Genomic DNA, 18,167 nt, shown 5'->3' with positions numbered 1-18,167 from the left:
TATATTTTTTAAGAGGAAAAGATTCAGGAGTTAGATGGAAACAATCTTCAAGTATTTAAATCATTTGTTATTGAGAAGCAAATAGAATTGTTTTGTGTGGCTCAGTAGAATAGAGCATGATTAAACACTTAGAAGAGAAGAGGACAGATTTTTGTTCAATAAAATGGAGAATTTTTTAACCTGTTTAGCTGCCAAAAGTAAATAGGTTTCCTAACGAGGTCTGTGTTACCTAGACAGGGGCATTTTTCATTGATGGTCTAGAGAAGTTTTCTTCATTAGTTAAAAGTTAATCTAGTGAACTTTAAGATCCCTCATCTTAGTGCATTCAGGCTGCTATAACAAAGACACCATCGACTGGGCGGCTTAAATAGCAAACGTTTATTTCTCATTGTTCTGAAAGCTGGAAGACCAAGATTAAGGTACTAGTGGATTGGTTATCTGGCAAGAGCCCACTACCTGGTTCATAGATGACCATCTTCTCAGCGTCTTCATATGGTAGAAGGTGGGTGGGAGAGCTCTCTGTGGCCCCTTATATGAGGGTACTAATCCCATTCATGAGGGTTCCACCCTCATGACCTAATCACCTCCCAAAGACCCCACCTCCTAATACCATCACACTGGGGGTCAGGATTTCAACATATGAATGGGGAAGGAGGGGGACATAAACATTTACTCCATAACACCTTCAAACTCAAAGATGCTATAACATATTTTCAAGACTGTCTCCCTCACATTAGCTCTCTAGAGTGGAGGTTGCTTCTCTCCTTTGTCATATATGATCTGTTCTGCGAAGCCACGTTCCAATGAGGAACAGCAGATTTTCTGTGGCAGGGTGTTGCCGTTTGCTCATTTTGCAAACCTGTTCATGATCATGTACATGTTTCCTTTGTTTGCGTTTCAAGGATACAAAGCTGTAGGTAGGAGATCCTGAAATGGAGGGACCAGAAGCATATCAAATCTAATCCTTTGTATTTTCATCCACAATTGAAACTAAATACAATCAAGACATAGAAAAAGGATCAGGAAAAATAAACAAATCCTCCAGAGATCCGCCAGGACTGGAAGTCTTGGTAAGCTTCAGAGGCAGCCAGATTTACCTAATAATCCAGTTCTACTAATGATGACAACTAGTATTTTGAAGCTATCATGCTGTGCTATATGACACATTTTGATAATGTTTCACCAGAGCGAGCCAAAAGAATGATATACTGGAGATTCACAACTTTATAAGGAATTGTCTAAACAATCTAAGCTCCTCACTCTTTAAAGTTATAAATACATGCTGTGCTTTGCTAATCTGTCCATCAGTGAAAACTGTTTCGGCTTCTCCTCCACGTTTATTTGCAAATTTTGTACATTGATACAAGCCCAATTCATAAAACAGGGGAGCATTCTTTATTTTTTTCCTTAATTAAGTAAACATCATGTACCTTTGTATGGATAATGTTTTAGTAAGCTTACAAATAAAATCGAAAATTGCTTTCTTCTTGAAGACTCAAGTATTAAAACCTGCCCCACTGTGTTGCATTATAATCTCTAATATCACATCAGATTTTAATAAGCCTCTTTTTTTACGGCACACATGTGCTTAAGACTTCATGGAAACCAAATCTGTGGAGAGAAGGGATTACTTTAGATTACTTTGAAATATGCATTGTTTGAAATGGCCTCTGGTGACCAGCTTTCGTGAATGGCTGATTTTACTTGTGGGGCACATCATCTGGTTGAATTATATTAGCTCCTTTGTGTGACAAGTGCTGGTCTTGTGTGTGCTGAGAAATGAAGGTTTCAAACAAAGTCGAGTAGTTAGAAAATAAATTCTGGAAATGGAGCACCATTGGGTGTTTGTAGTATAGATGGTTACATGAGATTTAAGGGCTTGGCCAGCTGTAAACATCTGTTTATAAAGATACTCTAGTGACAATAAACATACATTTGCCCCAGATGTCCATAGACATAGATTATAATCTGAGCCTTTTCAGGAAGATTATTTTACAGATATGACAGATAATTGTTTATGGTGATAATATAGCTCTTAAAATTTTCCCTCTATAAATTCTTCTGCTTAAAACTTCATAAAGGTCACTCTTTTGTAACAGTAGAGTAAAATGTGAGTTTTCATTAGCTAAAATAGTTCCCAGCTTCTGTCCAGACAAAAAGCTAAGACAGAAGTCATATTTTAAAAGTTTCAAGTTACTACAGGCCTTTTATGCAAGTACTGTGATTTGAATCAGTGTTAGTGAATTTATGGTTTTAAAAATGTCCTACTGTGTCTCTTCAGGTGCTATTCACCTGAAGACTATGATAAATATCCCTATGTCCAAATACTGTTTTGAGGGTAAGCTGATGAATTTGATTGGACAAGAATGTCATAAATCAGGTGGATGTCAATGAAAATGGGTAGACAGTTTATCTTTGTTGTGTGCTTTGGGGATAAAATTAATAAATTAATTTTCCTAGAGAGGCCTGCTAGCTACTCAGTTTGTTCTACTATACTGATATTTTCCACATTTGCAGGCCTGAATTTCACTTGAAAGTTAAGTAGAGTTGCTTTTTTTATTTGATAAATGTACAGCTATGCTTGGTAATCACTGGGAGGTAAGTATACAGCTGAAGGAAAGATGACAATCTGAAGATAGTACAGGGATTTAGGTACATATAAAGCACATGTTGAAGACGATTTTGTCATTAAAAGGCTTGGAATGACATATTTAGCCAATAACACAAAAAACCTCAAACCAGCACTTCCCAGTACAACTTGGGAAGGAAGTATTTTTGAAATAATACATGAACTAATCTGAATTTTAGGGTTTCCTTGAAAATGGGTCTCTGAGCAAAGGAGTTGACTTAAACATGGATGTTTGATTTTCTTTAAAGGTTCTCCTGTAAATCATACATTTTGGAAGAAAAAAATTAAAAAACAGATCTATTCCCCATAATTTGTCCCTAAATCTTGAGCTAAGAACTAGAATTTGTTGTCTTTTGAAATGCACATTTGTTTTTCACACTGTGTTCCCAGACCTCCCTTTCTTGGTCATGACTCCATGTGAGGCCAGCAGGATCCCGCAGAAGGAACTTGTGTCTCCATTCTTCTGTGCTTAAACCCTTAGAAAATGTTAAAGAGCATTATATTGGTAGCGAGCTTTATAGCATAGAAAGTAAGCCAGTGGGAACTCTCTTGACTGTGGCTTAATTTTTAAAGCTAAGTCAGGTGTTCTTCTTTCCTCGCGTAGATGTCATCTACAAGAAAATATTTTGAGAAGTGCTTTTGAAATCTAAATGTAGCACCTACCTGTATTTTTAAAAATATTTTCTTCAACTTAAATGTATCACAAGAACTGTGGAACTTTAAAATAAATTCATACTGTGCCAGATTATGTATATCAGGGAAACAAACAAAAATGAAACATGTCCCCCAAATTCCCAAAGCTGTTAAAAGGTGCACCTTTTGTACCTAGGAATGGTAGAACTTTAAGCTACGAAGATTATGTTTCTTCATTACTTAAACATGTGTCTGCATGTATGAATATATTTATACATGTATCCTAAGTATGTGCATGTGCAGGCATCTAGTGAGAAAAAAAGATAAATAAATAGGGTACTGATGAAACGTGATGCTTGTGGTAGACAATAGTGTTCAGAACACTTCAGCTGTGCCATCAATTTCCAGCCCTCTTGCAGTTGGATGGGGTCATGTGACTAGTTACAGCCACTGAAATATTAGAAGTGATCTGAGTCACTTCCAGGTTGAAGCCATGAAAAGCTCTCCTGCAAGATTCTCCAGTTTTTTTTCTTCCTCTGCTTCTTGGTCCAGCTATTGCAGCAGCACAACAACTGTGCCCCCATCAGCCCGCATCCATGCATGACCGGGCAGAGCAAAGCTCCCGTCACTCTGTGTGTGACTTGTAGTGTGTGTTAAGTCATTGATATTTGGGGGTTTTTTCTTGTTGTTATTGCAACGAACTATTTCTGCTGACTTATGCAGTACCTCCAGATACTTCAATACGGATAAGCTATAAATATATGAAACCAAAGGCAAATTTAATGTAATAAATCATATACCATAAGGAGTAGCTAAGATGCCTAAGACCACATTTGGGGTTCTTTTTATCAATATGCTATTCTTGCACTAGACCCAAACTGAAGTTTCCAATGCCCCACTTTTTAAAGTTCAGCAATCTTTTTGTTCCATTTTCTTGGAGCTCATTGCCGCCGTCAAAACTTGTGACCACTATCAGACCCTTTGGATATTCTGTAGCATCTGCTTCAGGAATATCAGGTCCTTCTGGGTTTTTTTTTTTTTTCACAATTTTTAGGTCATTTTGGTTTTCTTTGTTTTGCTAATTTCGATTTGAAAGAAGCTGGACAAATCTCAGTCTTGGACCCTTTGCATTCTCCAGAATGCTCTTGGTGAGCTTGTTGTTATGTGGTTTTAGTTCCTATCTTTGTGGGGTAGCTCTCAAAAGTACATTTCTTGCTGTAAGCTCTCACTTCATTCTTATCACTGCTTACCTCTTTCTGTCTATTCTGTTCCTGCACAAGAAGACAGAGGGAAAGCCTAGGAAATTTACTTATTTCTATTTTTATCATGCAACAGGTCATGGGAAAAAAATCCAACTTAAACATAAATAAAATAAAAAAATCTGTCCCTCCCCCTCACCGTACCCCAGGGGTAACCAACGCTAACAATTTTCTGAATAGACGACTTTTCAAGGTTCCTTCCAATGTCAGGATCTACAGTGTTGGGGGGAGAAAACAGAAAGGGAGAAAAGGGAAGAAAAGCAAACATTGTTCAAGGAGGATCTCATCATTTAGCCAAGGATTTCCCCAAAGGTGCTCCAGATCAGAGATGCACAGTTTTCAGCTGTCGTTGGTGACTGGAAGAGATTTATTATTCGAGGGGTATAAAAATGTTACCGCACCAGAAGGAGACTGTTGTCTATCTCCTTTGCTTGGAGTTGTAATAAATTAGATCGGGAAACAGGCTTTCTTGGGATTGACGGTAGATGAACTTTGCCAGCTATGGGATTTTTAAAAGAAGAAATTAGCTCCTTCCTGGTTTCACATATATCATAAAGAAGCTAGCACATCCTGAAGGCTTCCTCTAAAGAAAAAAAGTGATATATGGGAAACTTGAAAGTCAAAATTAAAGGAAAAGGGCCATGTAAACTGACCCTAGGAAATGTGAGAACTATGGCGTTGGGGTGTTGGGACGGGGGAGGGTAGATACCACCTTCTTGCTGGTATAATCCTATTTTGCTTCACTCTAATGATAAACTAAGTGCGTTCTGGCTAAATTCAGCTTTGACTAATTGCATGCTGCTGGCCTAATCTCCCCCACTGCTGTGATTGGTTATGGTATCCTTTTTTTTTTTCTCTGTCTTCACTCTGGAGTGGCATTGCTTTGTACTAGAAACAATTCCATTGCCCCATCCCTGAGAGGTTGATTTCTGTGCTGAGTGGTTTGTTCTGAGCCTGTCTCTCACATACTTTAGATTTGTGGGCATTCATTTATAAAGTTCTGTGTTATCTTCAGATTAAAACACACACACACACACACACACACACACACACACACACACACACACAGAATGTCATCACAGAATGTCATCACTCATTAGATTTGCAGGCATTTAGAACTGAGGACAGTTTCAAGGCTTTAAGGGGAAAAAAAATGAATTAAGTTTGTGACTAGGGCCAAATCTGTAGCCTTAGAGGTGAAAGGCCAGGCTTAACTATGGAACCAAATATACTCTAGGCCAGTAATTCTCAAATTCTTTGGGCTTGGAATCCCTTTATGTTATTGAAATTGTGTTTTTATCCTTTTCTATTATTAAGCTTGTGTTTATGGGGATTTTAGCTATTGATACTTAGAAATTCAAACAGAATTTTTTAAGTATTAATTAAAAAACAATAAATCTATATGTTAAATGATATATAACATTTTATAAAAAATAACTATATTTTCCAAACCAAAAAAATATTGGTGACTAAAGTGGCATGTTTTACATTTTTGCAAATCTAATATTTATCTGAATAAAAGAGAACTGGATTCTTATATCTGCTTCTGCATTGAGTCTGTTGAAATATATTGTTTTGGTTGAGGTATAGGAATAAAGTTCGGCCTCACATGGATAAATAGTTGGAAAAGAAGTATTTCAAGAGCTTTTTTCAGATACTTGTAGATCTTCTTTGATACTATACCAAAACTTGACAAGTGGTGATTCCTAAAGGTTAGTTGTAGTAAGAAATCTGAAACCATATCAATGAGCTTTTCCTACTCTGTTACATTAAAATCCAATGGTCATCTTGCACTTTGAATGAATGAATTTTTTTTACACATGTATGATTTTGTAACATTGTATTTGGTCATTTGGGAAACACTGGTTCATTGAATTATGCAAATAGTCTAAGTGTTGACACATTTCATTTTACAGTCCCATAAAATAACATTCGTTAATATCAACGTCAGTGTCATCAGAAAGGTTTTACATATCGGAAAGCTGCCAAGCTCACAGTGGCAGATACAAGTTTTCCAAAATTCTGCTTTTGACTTGAAAGCTAGATTTCTGTCATTGGCAACAAACACGACAAATACCATCAGTTGCTTTCCTTGAAATGACAGTCTTATTTCATTCACGACTTGGGAAAATGTCTGCCAAAAATCCAAGTGCAAGTAATTCTTTCAACTAAAAATAGCGTTTGAGCAAAAACAGAGAAAAAAGATGTGTCTAGTTCACCTGGCAACTCAGTCCCACGAGTGCTTTCCCTCAACAAGCATCACACCTCCATAGGCTGCAAAGGGTTTTATGTGCCCCTTCTCTCACATAAAACAGAAAACTTAAAAGAAAAGATGTGCATTCAAGGGTCAAGGTTTAATCAAATTAATCATTTTACTGCTTCATCTTGAGTGAAACTGTTTTTTATTTTTTTTTAACTGTATGTGATGCTCCCTTCATTCATACAAAAGCAGCATTACCCACCATTGCTCTTAGATCATCAGTGCAAATGTCAACGAAGTGAAAAAGGGAAAAAAAGTGTCAGTATTCTTCAAAATAGTTCTGGTCTTGTGGACTCCACCCACAAGGATCTCAGGGTCCCCCCAAAGTCCCAGATTACACCTTGACAACCACAGTGGTGGACAAGCATATGGCCTGCATCCCCTTTACCTCGGCACCAGCTGCCCAGACAAAGGGAGGCTTATTGAAGACAGAGACCCCCCCTTAAACCTACTGGGGCAACGAGGGCTCTGATTTAGTGTGGGGTTTTGCTGGACAAGCATATGTGAACTAGACTTTCTGTCCAGTTGGCTTGAAGGCTTCCCAGTCTTTTCTTTCTTTTATATGTGACTTGAAACTTTTAATGTCACATTTATAGTTGGCTTAACTGCCCCAAACAAAGTGTTGTAAACTTTCCCCACCAATTGGCCATAGCTACAATTGGTGTTTTCACTTTAGAGCATGAAGAATAGGCATCTTGTGTTCTGGTCCTGATTCGTGAATACAGCAACCGTTCCTCAAGCTCACTTTCCATGTGTGAGAAAAACCTCTTTTGACATTTCTCCCATTTTCAACTATTTCTCAGGACAAGTTGTTAGTCTCTAAGGACACTTGTCGTCTGCCACAAAGTATCCAATTCAAACATTGCATCCTTGTCTCCTTTGTTGAGGTCTGCATTTTGTCTGTCAGGTTTTTTTTCTTCTTTTCCTTCTGGAGCTGGAAACCAGGCAGTGAGAGGATGACAGGTTCTAAAAGGTCATTTTTGAATAAAGAATTGTCTGTGTGCACTTTTCTTCGGAGTTGTGTGTTTTGTGTGTTTTAGTAAAGGGAGCGCTCCTGCTGGCCAGACCTGTCTGAAAGTTCCATTTTCTTTACCACTCAATTTCTCTGCTTTTACATATGAATCCCCTGAATCGATAATAAATTGTGGCAGAAAAAATAAATGTAGGTCTCTTCTGCGCCTTTAACTGTCCAGAAAGAAAAGTTACTTTATAGGTAAAACGTGTATCTTCTCTGCTGTCCCTTTTCTTTATTAGGAAATGATTTTCAATGTAGTTTAGACAAGGTACCATTAAGGCTAATTATCTTTTTCCTAAAGGAAGAAGTAAAGTAAATACGATAAAGAAAAGAATAACCCAGAACACTGATTGGGTTCCAGGGAATGTTATCAGCATCTTAATAGTCAAGAATTTTCAGTTGCATGTGTGACTGATTATTTAAACCAAGCACTGCTGTTCACTCCATACAGTGAGTCTGACTGTATTTTCTGGGTCACCATTGTCAGCAGAGGTTAGTTTAAACCATAGTGGATGCAAGAAACCCTGCTGACTCTCTCTTCACACAACGTTGCCGGCTTTGAGAGGTGGGCAAAGTTTTGCTACTTCAAAGACCAACCCCCTAAGAAATTTCTGTATTTAACTCTTAGGTTAATGCACACTCTGTGGGAGAAGGCCATTGTTTCACTCATTTCTTTTGCTTTCCCATCCTTTCATGCTTGTATCAGTTTTCTCATGATTTAAAACAAATGCCCAGAAACCCAACAGTCAGGGCAGAACAATTGCAGGCTTTCAGTGTTCAGCAGGCGCTGCGATCACTGAAATAACCCCGAGTTATTACCAAACAAAAAACAAAACCACACGCCAAACCGTACGTATTGACTTTCTCATGCCACAGGATCAATCGGAGGTGGCTTTTTGCTCTGCAGATCATGTGGTCAGGACTGCCTTGCTGCAGACACTGGATTTTTGTTTTAAAACCTAGTTCTTACTGAGTCCTTCTCTCTCTCTCTCTCTCTCCCTCCCTTCTTCCCTCCCAAAGAATAATTAAGGGTGCAAAGTAAAAAGCATTAGAACTGTTTACAAAACAGCTCATAAAGTTTAAAATAATAGGGGCGTGTGTGTTTGTGTAAAACACAATAATGTGTATGGCAGGGGGAAACGGTACACCGTCTTTCTTCATTCTTCTTTCGCTGCCCCACGTCACCCTTCAGAATTTAAGGCGCGGAAGGGAACGATGGAGTCCCTTTCCTTCTGCTTTGCAGCCCTCACACTTCATTCATGATGCTTACTTATCTGATACCCGTTTATTGTTGAGCATCAAAATACAGACCCTCAGGTGTGTGGGGACAGAGTGGCTGCTGCAGTGGGCTGCTATCTAATTAATTTTAGGGCAGTCGAAATTCCCATACAGATGCTCCCTCATGACATTCAAGAGAAAGATGGTGTTTTTTTGTTTTTTTTTAATGAGCCCTTTGCTGTCGTTCGGAAGTCCAAGAGAACAGCTTTCAGCAGGTTAGCGTTCTAAAGTGAAAGGGGCATTTTTCCAACCCTTTCCAAAGTCTCCTCCTGTGCAGATTTGCAAAGATTTCACGGTGCTCCCCTCCAGATTTGATTTGATTTGATTTTTTTAAGGTGGAAGGGTCGCCTCTAACCTCCGGCCTCAGAGCCCATCAGTCATGTTGCTTTGCAGGTTGAGATCTGCTGCGGCAAAGGCAAACCTCGGTGCTAGCGGCGCTGCACCGGCTCTGGACAGTAGTGAAGCTGGTGCCGACAGTCGGAGGAGGGCTCTGTCCCCTTAGGCGCCGATGCGCTGGGGACCAGCCCAGGCGGGAGGAAGCATCCCTTCCCCCGGTGATTGATGGAGGACAGTTAGGAGTTTTTCGGAGGCTGGGAAAGGTTGCCCTCCCAGCCACTTACTATGAAGTCTTTGTCAGCAAAAAGAACTCTCCTGGGCCGTGAGTGACATCATGCAGATGACAAATGACAGCTTTGCATTTCATTCTGCTTGATAAGTACTCAATGTCGTACGCAGGTGAGTTAACGCTCCCCAGATGCAAGCACTCCAGTGCACTGTGGTTTCACAGGCCCTGCTGGCTCTTCCTTATCAGTCATTTGTTTTCTTGGGGATGTTTAAAGTACTATTAAAGTGTGAGCAGGGATGATACCCAGATCACCGTATTTATGATTATGAAATGAAGGTATTATTCATGTCATTTGTTAGCAGTTCTGAATGTTGTTTCCTTCTGTTTCTCCCTTTTGGAGTACAGATTTTAAAAATTATATCAATATATATGTAGAGATATGATTTATATATTACATTTATATTTATTATACTTATATATAAATATAATATATAAATCATATCTATACATATATATTTATGCTGTTTCAAGAGACTATTTCAGACCAAAAATCTGTGTCAAAATCCTTGACTGACGTTTCCTTTTGTATTTTTTCTCCCCCTTCCAGGACCCCATCTGCAGATGTCCTGAATACCTCTGAGTATAGCAATTGATTATTCAACCAGGATACCTAATTCAAGGTATTAGCTCTTGTCAGAAAGCTTTTACATCTGAGCTCTGTGTTGGAAACTCTATTTTGGCATTGAATTTTGAAATCGGAAAAGTTGGAATGAGAATAAAGGACAAAAGTGAATTTGCAAAATCATCAAGCGCTTCAAAAAAACGACCTGACGCCTGGTAGAGTTTGCCGCTTCTGACTCACGGGCAGCCCTTTCTCTGCCAGTTTATGTTCCAGTTCTCACTGAGTTGTAGTCCTTTTTCTGCAACTGTGTTTGGGGTTTGGATTTCATTTTTGTCTCTCCCTCTCCCTTTCTCTCTGACTGCCCAGAGCTGCAGGAACCAGGAGACAGACATTTTGTCCGTTTTGCGACATTGGACCAAGCACAATGAAGTATTCTTGCTGTGCTCTAGTTTTGGCTGTGCTGGGCACACAGCTGCTGGGGAGCCTCGGTTCAACCATCAGATCCCCGAGGTTCAGAGGCCGGATACAGCAGGAGCGAAAAAACATCCGACCCAACATCATTCTTGTCCTCACTGATGACCAGGACGTGGAGTTGGGTGAGACACTGGGTCTTTCACTTGTTGGTCTCTTTTGCTCAAATGATTTGCTGGCTTGCATTATCAGTAACAATCAGGTAACTTTGGGGGGTTTGGCACATAATGGTAGTATCTGAACCAACAACCTAGGTTATAAAATATACTCGTATTAACGATAGAGCACTTGGTTTGTGTTTCACCTTGACTCTTCTGATCTTAAGTTTTTGAAGCTGGGGGTGGTGTGGGAGGACGGGAGGATGGCAGGCGAGAGCAAGCACGAAACTGTAGAAGTCAACGGTTGGATTGTGCGCCTTGGAAAACTCTTGGTCCAAAACTTTTCAAAATATGTGGGCAAATTTGTTTCAAAGAGTATGAGATTATGACTGTAATTCTCTGCAATGCATATGAACATAGGTGGATACAAAAAGAACTTGTCGATGGTCATTATTATTAAGGTGATTCCTTTATTCACAGCTTGTGATTGTTAGGGAATTGAAAGTTCCAGTATTCTGGACATCCTCCCGATAGTAATTCACCGCTACCATCTTAGACAGGATGCTTTTCTGAAGAATTCGCTCACCTGGGTTAATTCTAGAGCACTTAGAAAGCCTGCCAACATCTGGTGTTTCAGCTTAGCTTCTCTATCACCTGATTTGGTTTCTCACCTTCTCACTTTCTTTAATGGCCCAGCCCTATGGTCTTGCCCATAAGCTTAGGGTCTTCTTCTAGGGTACCTAGGACAAATGAAAAGCTTGCCCTTACAAGTTGTCACCACCACTCATTTCCATTCCTTGCTCTCAGGAATCGCTCAGCTAGGCTTATGCATCGTGCTGAACTTGACCGTCACTAGTAGCTTTTAGACTTCCTGCTAGCACAGCACCCTGGGCCTCTTTCCAGAGCTCCTCTGGCTAGGGTCTTTGAGGATAAACCCCTCCAGGCTGGAACTTGATCCACAGGGATAGGGACTTCGATTTCGAATTGGAAACCAAACCCTGGAATCCCAAAAAGTTAACTCTTTGGGTTCAGCTGGAAACAAAGGCACTAAAAGCCAGCAGAGGTAATGACTGTTGGAGGTGACTTGCTGAGTCTGTTGTCTCTCACTCAATTGCTTATTTTTAAATTTTTATTATTTGGTTGCGCCGGGTCTTAGTTGCGGCTGGCGGGCTCCTTAGTTGTGGCACGCGAACTCTTAGTTGTGGCATGCGTGTGGGATCTAGTTCCCTGAGCAGGGATTGAACCCGGGGCCCCTGCATTGGGAGCGTAGAGTCTCAACCACTGCGCCACCAGGGAAGTCCCCCTCACTTAATTGCTTAAGCAAGACCATGGATTTTCAGGCATCATGCCAAAATGAAAAGTCTTGCAGGTATGACTTTAGTATGTATGTGGTTGGTGGTTTAAGTTTTCATTCCCTACAGGGCAAGTAAAGTGAAGACCTTTGAATTCACCTCCCTTAACATCTCTCATATCCATCCTTTTCAATGAAGCCATTCTCTTCTCTCCCAGTTTTTCCCTAACTGGTTGCTCACGTGACCCACCTGTGCCCTCTAGTCTTGGCCCCTCCTACCTATTCTTCATTTCCTGCAAGTATCTGATCAGGTCTCTGCTGCTTAAAACCCTCCACCGGGTTCCTTTACCAAGAGGATTAAGCCCCGCCCCTCTGCAGGCTGATGAGCGACGGGCGTCTGTCCCTACCTATTTCTGTAAGGCTATTTTCCTTTCCCTCACTTTTGCTCTGTGCTTCATGGAAACAACTTACACTTCCCTGAAGGTATCTGGTGGTTTCATCTCCCTCACCTATATTTCATGCCTTTGTACATCTCATCCCCTCTGCCCTTTCCCCATTTTTCCACCTGGCGAAGCCCTACCTATTCTTCGTGACCCAGACCAGATGCCTTCCCCTCGGGGGGTCTTCCTTTACCAAAAAACGATCCTGCTGTCCAGCAGGGTGGAGGGAACTTTCCTTTGCACCACCTTGGACCTGCCTTCAGCATATGACCCTTAATCCACCATGTGCTTCCATACCTGTCTCTTCCAGTTAACTGAGAGCAACTAGAGGGCAGGGCAGTGTTTTATTTATGTTGCAGTCCTGATGCTGGGGCTGTGCTGGGAATCTAGTAGGTGCTCAGTAAACTGGAAATGGACCCACAGGGGCCTGAAAAGGCTAACACGATTCCCGGAAATGAATGCAAGTATCCGTCATGATCTGCTTCTTCAATATACAACCCTTGTCTTTAAAATAAATTAAGGAATTGTTTGATCAGTGTATTTTGTTTGTTTGTTTGTTTGTTTTGTTTTTTTGTGGTACGCAGGCCTCTCACTGTTGTGTCCTCTCCCGTTGCGGAGCACAGGCTCCGGACGCGCAGGCTCAGCGGCCATGGCTCACGGGCCCAGCCGCTCCGCGGCATGTGGGATCTTCCCGGACCGGGGCACGAACCCATGTCCCCTGCATCGGCAGGCGGATTCTCAACCACTGCGCCACCAGGGAAGCCCTGATCAGTGTATTTTTAAGAGTTCAAAATTTCATCCTTATCCTATAGTTAATTAATTCATTCGGTAAATATTTATTAACAGTTGTTAAACACTGGCTTCTAGTGGAAGCACATGGATATAATGGTGAAGAATCATAGGCCAGGTTCAATCAACCCAGCTCTTTCCTACATGTTTGCCTTGCCTTTACTTCCTTCCTTGATTTCCTACCCAGATACCAGGTTAAGCATTCACTCATTTAATCATCACAGTCGCTCTATGAAGTGGTTACTATTACTCTCTCCAGTTTATACTTAAGCTAAATGAGGCTTAGAGAAGTCGCATAGGCTGTGATGAGCTAGGAAATGGTAAACTCGGGACCTGTATTAGGGCTGGGTCTCCACAGCTACACATTTAACCATAATTCCTTCCCTCAATCCGTCCTTCAACAAATATTTATTGAGCCCTTCCTAAAACAACCTGTAAATACATGGTCACGCCCTAGGTTCTGAGGTCACAGCTAAGATGGGTCTTGTTATCCCACTGGCAGAACAAGTTGATGATGAGTCACTGTGAACCATGGGTAAAAATTTAGAGAAGACGTCTTTTCTCAGCAGAAAAATTATGCTCTTGATAGTGGGTACAGTTTGATGGAGACTTTTGCCTGGTCGATTGTAATGCTCTCATAATCTTTCTTGACACTTAACTACTCTAGACTTTAGTTGACTTTTGTGTTTTTTTAACCATCTTAACCAATTTTTTTTTTTTTTTTTTTTTGCTACGTTCCATCTTCGTTGCCGCGCGCAGGCTTCCTGTAGTTGCGGCGAGTGGGGCCTACTCTTCGTTATGGCGCGCGGGCTTCTCATTGCGGTGGCTTCTCTTGTTGCGGAGCACGGGCTCTTAGGCGCGCAGGCTTCAGTAGTTGCAGCATGCGGGCTCAGTAGTTGTGGCGCACGGGCTTAGTTGCTCCGCGGCATGTGGGGTCTTCGTGGACCAGGGGTCGAGCTCGTTTCCTCTGCATTGGCAGGCAGATTCTTAACCACTGCGCCACCAGGGAAGTCCTCATCTTAACCATTTTTAAGTGTATAATTCAATAGTGTTAAGTACATTCACATTGTTGTGCAACCAACCTCCAAAACTCTTTTCATTCTATAAAATTAAAACTCTATACCTATTAAACAGTAACTCCCTAAACCCCCAGCCCTTGGCAACCACCATTCTACTTTCTGTCTCTATGAACTTGACTGCTCTGCGTACTTCATATAAGTGGAATCATACAGTATTTGTCTTTTTGTGACTGGCTTATTTCACTTAGCATAATGTCCTTCCTCACTGTTCATCTGTGTTGTAGCATATCTCAGAATTTCCTTCCTTTTGAAGGTTAAATAATATTCCATTAGATGTATAGCCACCCTATGTTTATCCATTGATCTCTTGTTAGACATTAGTGTTGCTTCTGCTTTTTGATTATTGTGAATAATGCTACTATGAACATAGGTGTATAAATGTCTCTTTGAGACGCTGCTTTCAATTCTTTGGGGGTATATACCCAGAAATGGAGTCGCTAGATCATTAGATAATTCTATTTTTAATTTTCTGAGGAACTGCAATACTGTTCTCATAGCGACTGCACCATCGTCCATTCCCACCAACAGTACATAAGGGTTCCAGTTTCTCCACACTTTTGACAATATTTGCTGTTTGCTGGTTTTTTGATAATAGCCATCCTAATGGGTGTGAGATGTTCTCTAATTGTGGTTTTGACACGGTTTGTCTTGGTTTGATTTTTTACTTACATGTGATTATGTTTGCCAAATATTGAATAAATCTTCACCTAAGCAAAACTTTTGCACCTGTTAACACTGCAGGCATTTTTGGCTTCTGTGCCTCCAGAAGGATATAACAGACTTAGAAAAGGCTTCGGAAAACAACTGCAAAGATTGTAATAGAATACTTTTCTTTTGGGGAAAGAATAAAACAATTGTATCTCTTTGTCGGGAAAGACAAAGGCTAAGAAGGATTGTGATCCAAGTTTATGAAACAAGCTGGGAAGGAAAGCTCTTATTAGGTAGGACTGGGGCCCCTCCCTCAACTTTGAGGACAAATAAAGTAAACTAGCCCTTTGTGAAAGGAGTGAAACACATGAGCAATTTACTAATAAAAGTGCTAGAACCTTATGTGTGGAAAACACTTTATCTTTTTCCAAAGAACATTTATTCTCATATTGCATTTTCTTGTCACCCCACCCAAGCTGGGCGGGTAGGACAAAGATCATTATCCCTGGAGAACACTTGATCCGTGGAAAGAGTAAGTAATTTAACCAATGGTCCCTGTACTTCTGGATTTGCTTTCTCCACAACTTGAGAAGGGGTTCAGTTATGCCTCTACCTGTAAATAGTTCAGGTTTTTAGGCAACGTTAATGGGTGGAGATTTACACCTTTTTTAAAAAAAATTGAAGTATAGTTAATTTACAATATTCTGTTAGTTTCAGCTGTACAGCAGAGTGATTCAGTTATACATACACATATATCTATTTTTTTCAGAATCTTTTCCCTTATAGGTTAATACAAAATATTGAGTAGAGTTCCCTGTGCTATACAGTAGGTCCTTGTTGGTTATCTATTTTATATATAGTAGTGTGCATATGTTAATCCCAAACTTCTAATTTATCTCTCCGCCTCCTTTCCTCTTTGGTAACCATGTTTGTTTTCTGTGTCTGTGAGTCCATTTCTGTTTTGTCAATAAGATCATTTGTATCATATTTGAGATTACACATATAAATGATACCATGATATTTGTCTTTCTCTGTCTGATTTACTTCACTTAGTATGATCATCTCTAGGTCCATCCATGTTGCTGCAAATGGCATTGTTTCATTCTTTTTTATGACTGAGTATATTCCATTGTATATATATGTACCACATCTTCTTTTTTAAAAATAATGTGTGATTGATTTTATTTTATTTATTTTTTGTTTTGGGCCACGCCACACGGCTCGTGGGATCTTAGCTCCCCAACCAGAGACTGAACCTGCGCCCTTCGCAGTGAAAGCGTGGAGTCCTAACCACTGGACTGCCAGGGAATTCCCAGTACCACATCTTCTTTTTTTTTTTCGCGGTACGCAGGCCTCTCACTGCCGTGGCCTCTCCCGTTGCGGAGCACAGGCTCCGGACGCGCAGGCTCAGCAGCCATGGCTCACGGGCCCAGCCGCTCCGCGGCATGTGGGATCCTCCCGGACCGGGGCACGAACCCGCGTCCCCTGCATCAGCAGGCGGACCCTCAACCACTGCGCCACCAGGGAAGCCCTACCACATCTTCTTAATTCAGTTGTCTGTTGATGGGCACTTAGGTTGCTTCCATGTCTTGGCTATTGTAAATAATGCTGCTGTGAACATTGGGGTACATGTATATTTTCGAATTATGGGGTTTTTTTAAGCTAGAAAAACACAAATGGACATGATTAACGTGAAGTTTGGGGTGATGGTTACCATCTGGGGAAGGAGTGGTAACCAAGAACAGCAGCAGTATCCATATTTCATTTTAAAATTTAAAATATATATCTGAAGCAACTATGATCAAATGTTAAGCTTTGACAAAGCTAGGAGACATGTTATTTATTCTATTTTTCCCTGCACTTGAAATAGTTTACAAATCAAAAAGAAGAAAATCAGAAATGCTTGTGGGACTCCCCTAACTTTCTGAGACTGGAGTCAAAGAGATTAGGCTCTAAATCTTTCCCAAATGGTCCCTGGGTGCCACCCTGAGAAACAAAATAATGAGCTGATTAGACCATTGATCTGGCTCAATGTGGCATTTCTTAAATTCTTAGGAAATTGGACTGGTGCTAACATCTCAGTAACGCTGACCCAATGCTTCTCTTAGATCATAAGGAGAATTAAGAAATCTTAAATACATGGAAACACTTTGTCTAAAGCAGAGTTCACAAATGGGATCTACAGTCCAGAGCTAGCCCACAGATGTGTTTTGCTTGACCAGCACACTTTTTAAAATCAAGGCAACATTTTTAAAAATCAGGTGATTTTACATAAAAAGAAAAAAAAATCCAGATTCCGACTTTTCTTGAAAGTTCAGAAGAATGAGGGCTTACATTCCCATGAGGCAGCCATCAGTTAAATGCTTGAAGGGGAGTCAAATCTGCCCCCATTAGGTGGGGCGTGTCCTCCTGAGACCCTCATGGTCCCCGTCACTCTCCACTGCTCCCCAACACTTAGGCCAAGGAGCACTTGCTATTTGCCATCATGCCCATCCTGCTGATTTTCTTATAGTCAGGGGAAAGTTCTGTATACCCACATCTCTATCAAACGTAGAAAACTGGAAAGATGAAAGCTCTGTGATTTTTCTTGTACCTGCCTACCTTCTCTGTCTAGCCTGTAGGCATTTTTACTTCCGTTCCCCTAAAAAACTAGTCTCCACTTTTAATGGCCTTTAGCTCTTTAGGGAAAAAAATAATGAGTCGTAGTGACCTGGAAACATGCCAGACAGATTTATTATCTGCTTCTTGGTCCCTTCTTCCCCCAACTTGTTTTCCCTCCTCTGGTTTTAGCTGAAACATCTGTTTTTTTCTTTCCTACCAATTTCATAGTTTTGGTAGAAAAAGGTATACTGTGTGATCATGTTATCTTTTTAATGCTTTCAGAATTAAAAATTTCAATAGACCAATAAAGCCTTTTTTTTTTTTTTTTTTTTTTGTACGCGGGCCGCTCACTGTCGTGGCCTCTCCCGTTGCGGAGCACAGGCTCCGGACACGCAGGCCCCGCGGCCATGGCTCACGGGCCCAGCCGCTCCGCGGCATGTGGGATCTTCCCGGACCGGGGCACGAACCCGCGTCCCCTGCATCGGCAGG

At 40.8% G+C, this 18,167-nt stretch overlaps 1 protein-coding gene across 5 annotated transcripts in view; it reads left to right on the top strand.

Moving 5' to 3' along the window:
- Positions 1-18,167, top strand: part of LOC102978220 (extracellular sulfatase Sulf-1) — a 161,794-nt gene that overhangs the window by 75,196 nt on the left and 68,431 nt on the right. For all 5 annotated transcript variants that reach the window (XM_055091091.1, XM_055091089.1, XM_055091088.1 and 2 more), the window contains 2 exons: positions 10,247-10,319; positions 10,628-10,857. In XM_055091091.1, coding sequence (XP_054947066.1) covers positions 10,686-10,857 — 172 coding nt within the window. In that variant the 5' untranslated portion in view covers positions 10,247-10,319; positions 10,628-10,685. The remainder of the gene's footprint in view (positions 1-10,246; positions 10,320-10,627; positions 10,858-18,167) is intronic.

This window comes from Physeter macrocephalus, chromosome 15, assembly GCF_002837175.3.
Source record: "Physeter macrocephalus isolate SW-GA chromosome 15, ASM283717v5, whole genome shotgun sequence".
Classification (NCBI taxonomy): Eukaryota; Metazoa; Chordata; class Mammalia; order Artiodactyla; family Physeteridae; genus Physeter; species Physeter macrocephalus.
The sequence above is the reverse complement of the archived record's forward strand: the minus strand, read 5'-3'. Positions and strand labels throughout refer to the sequence as shown.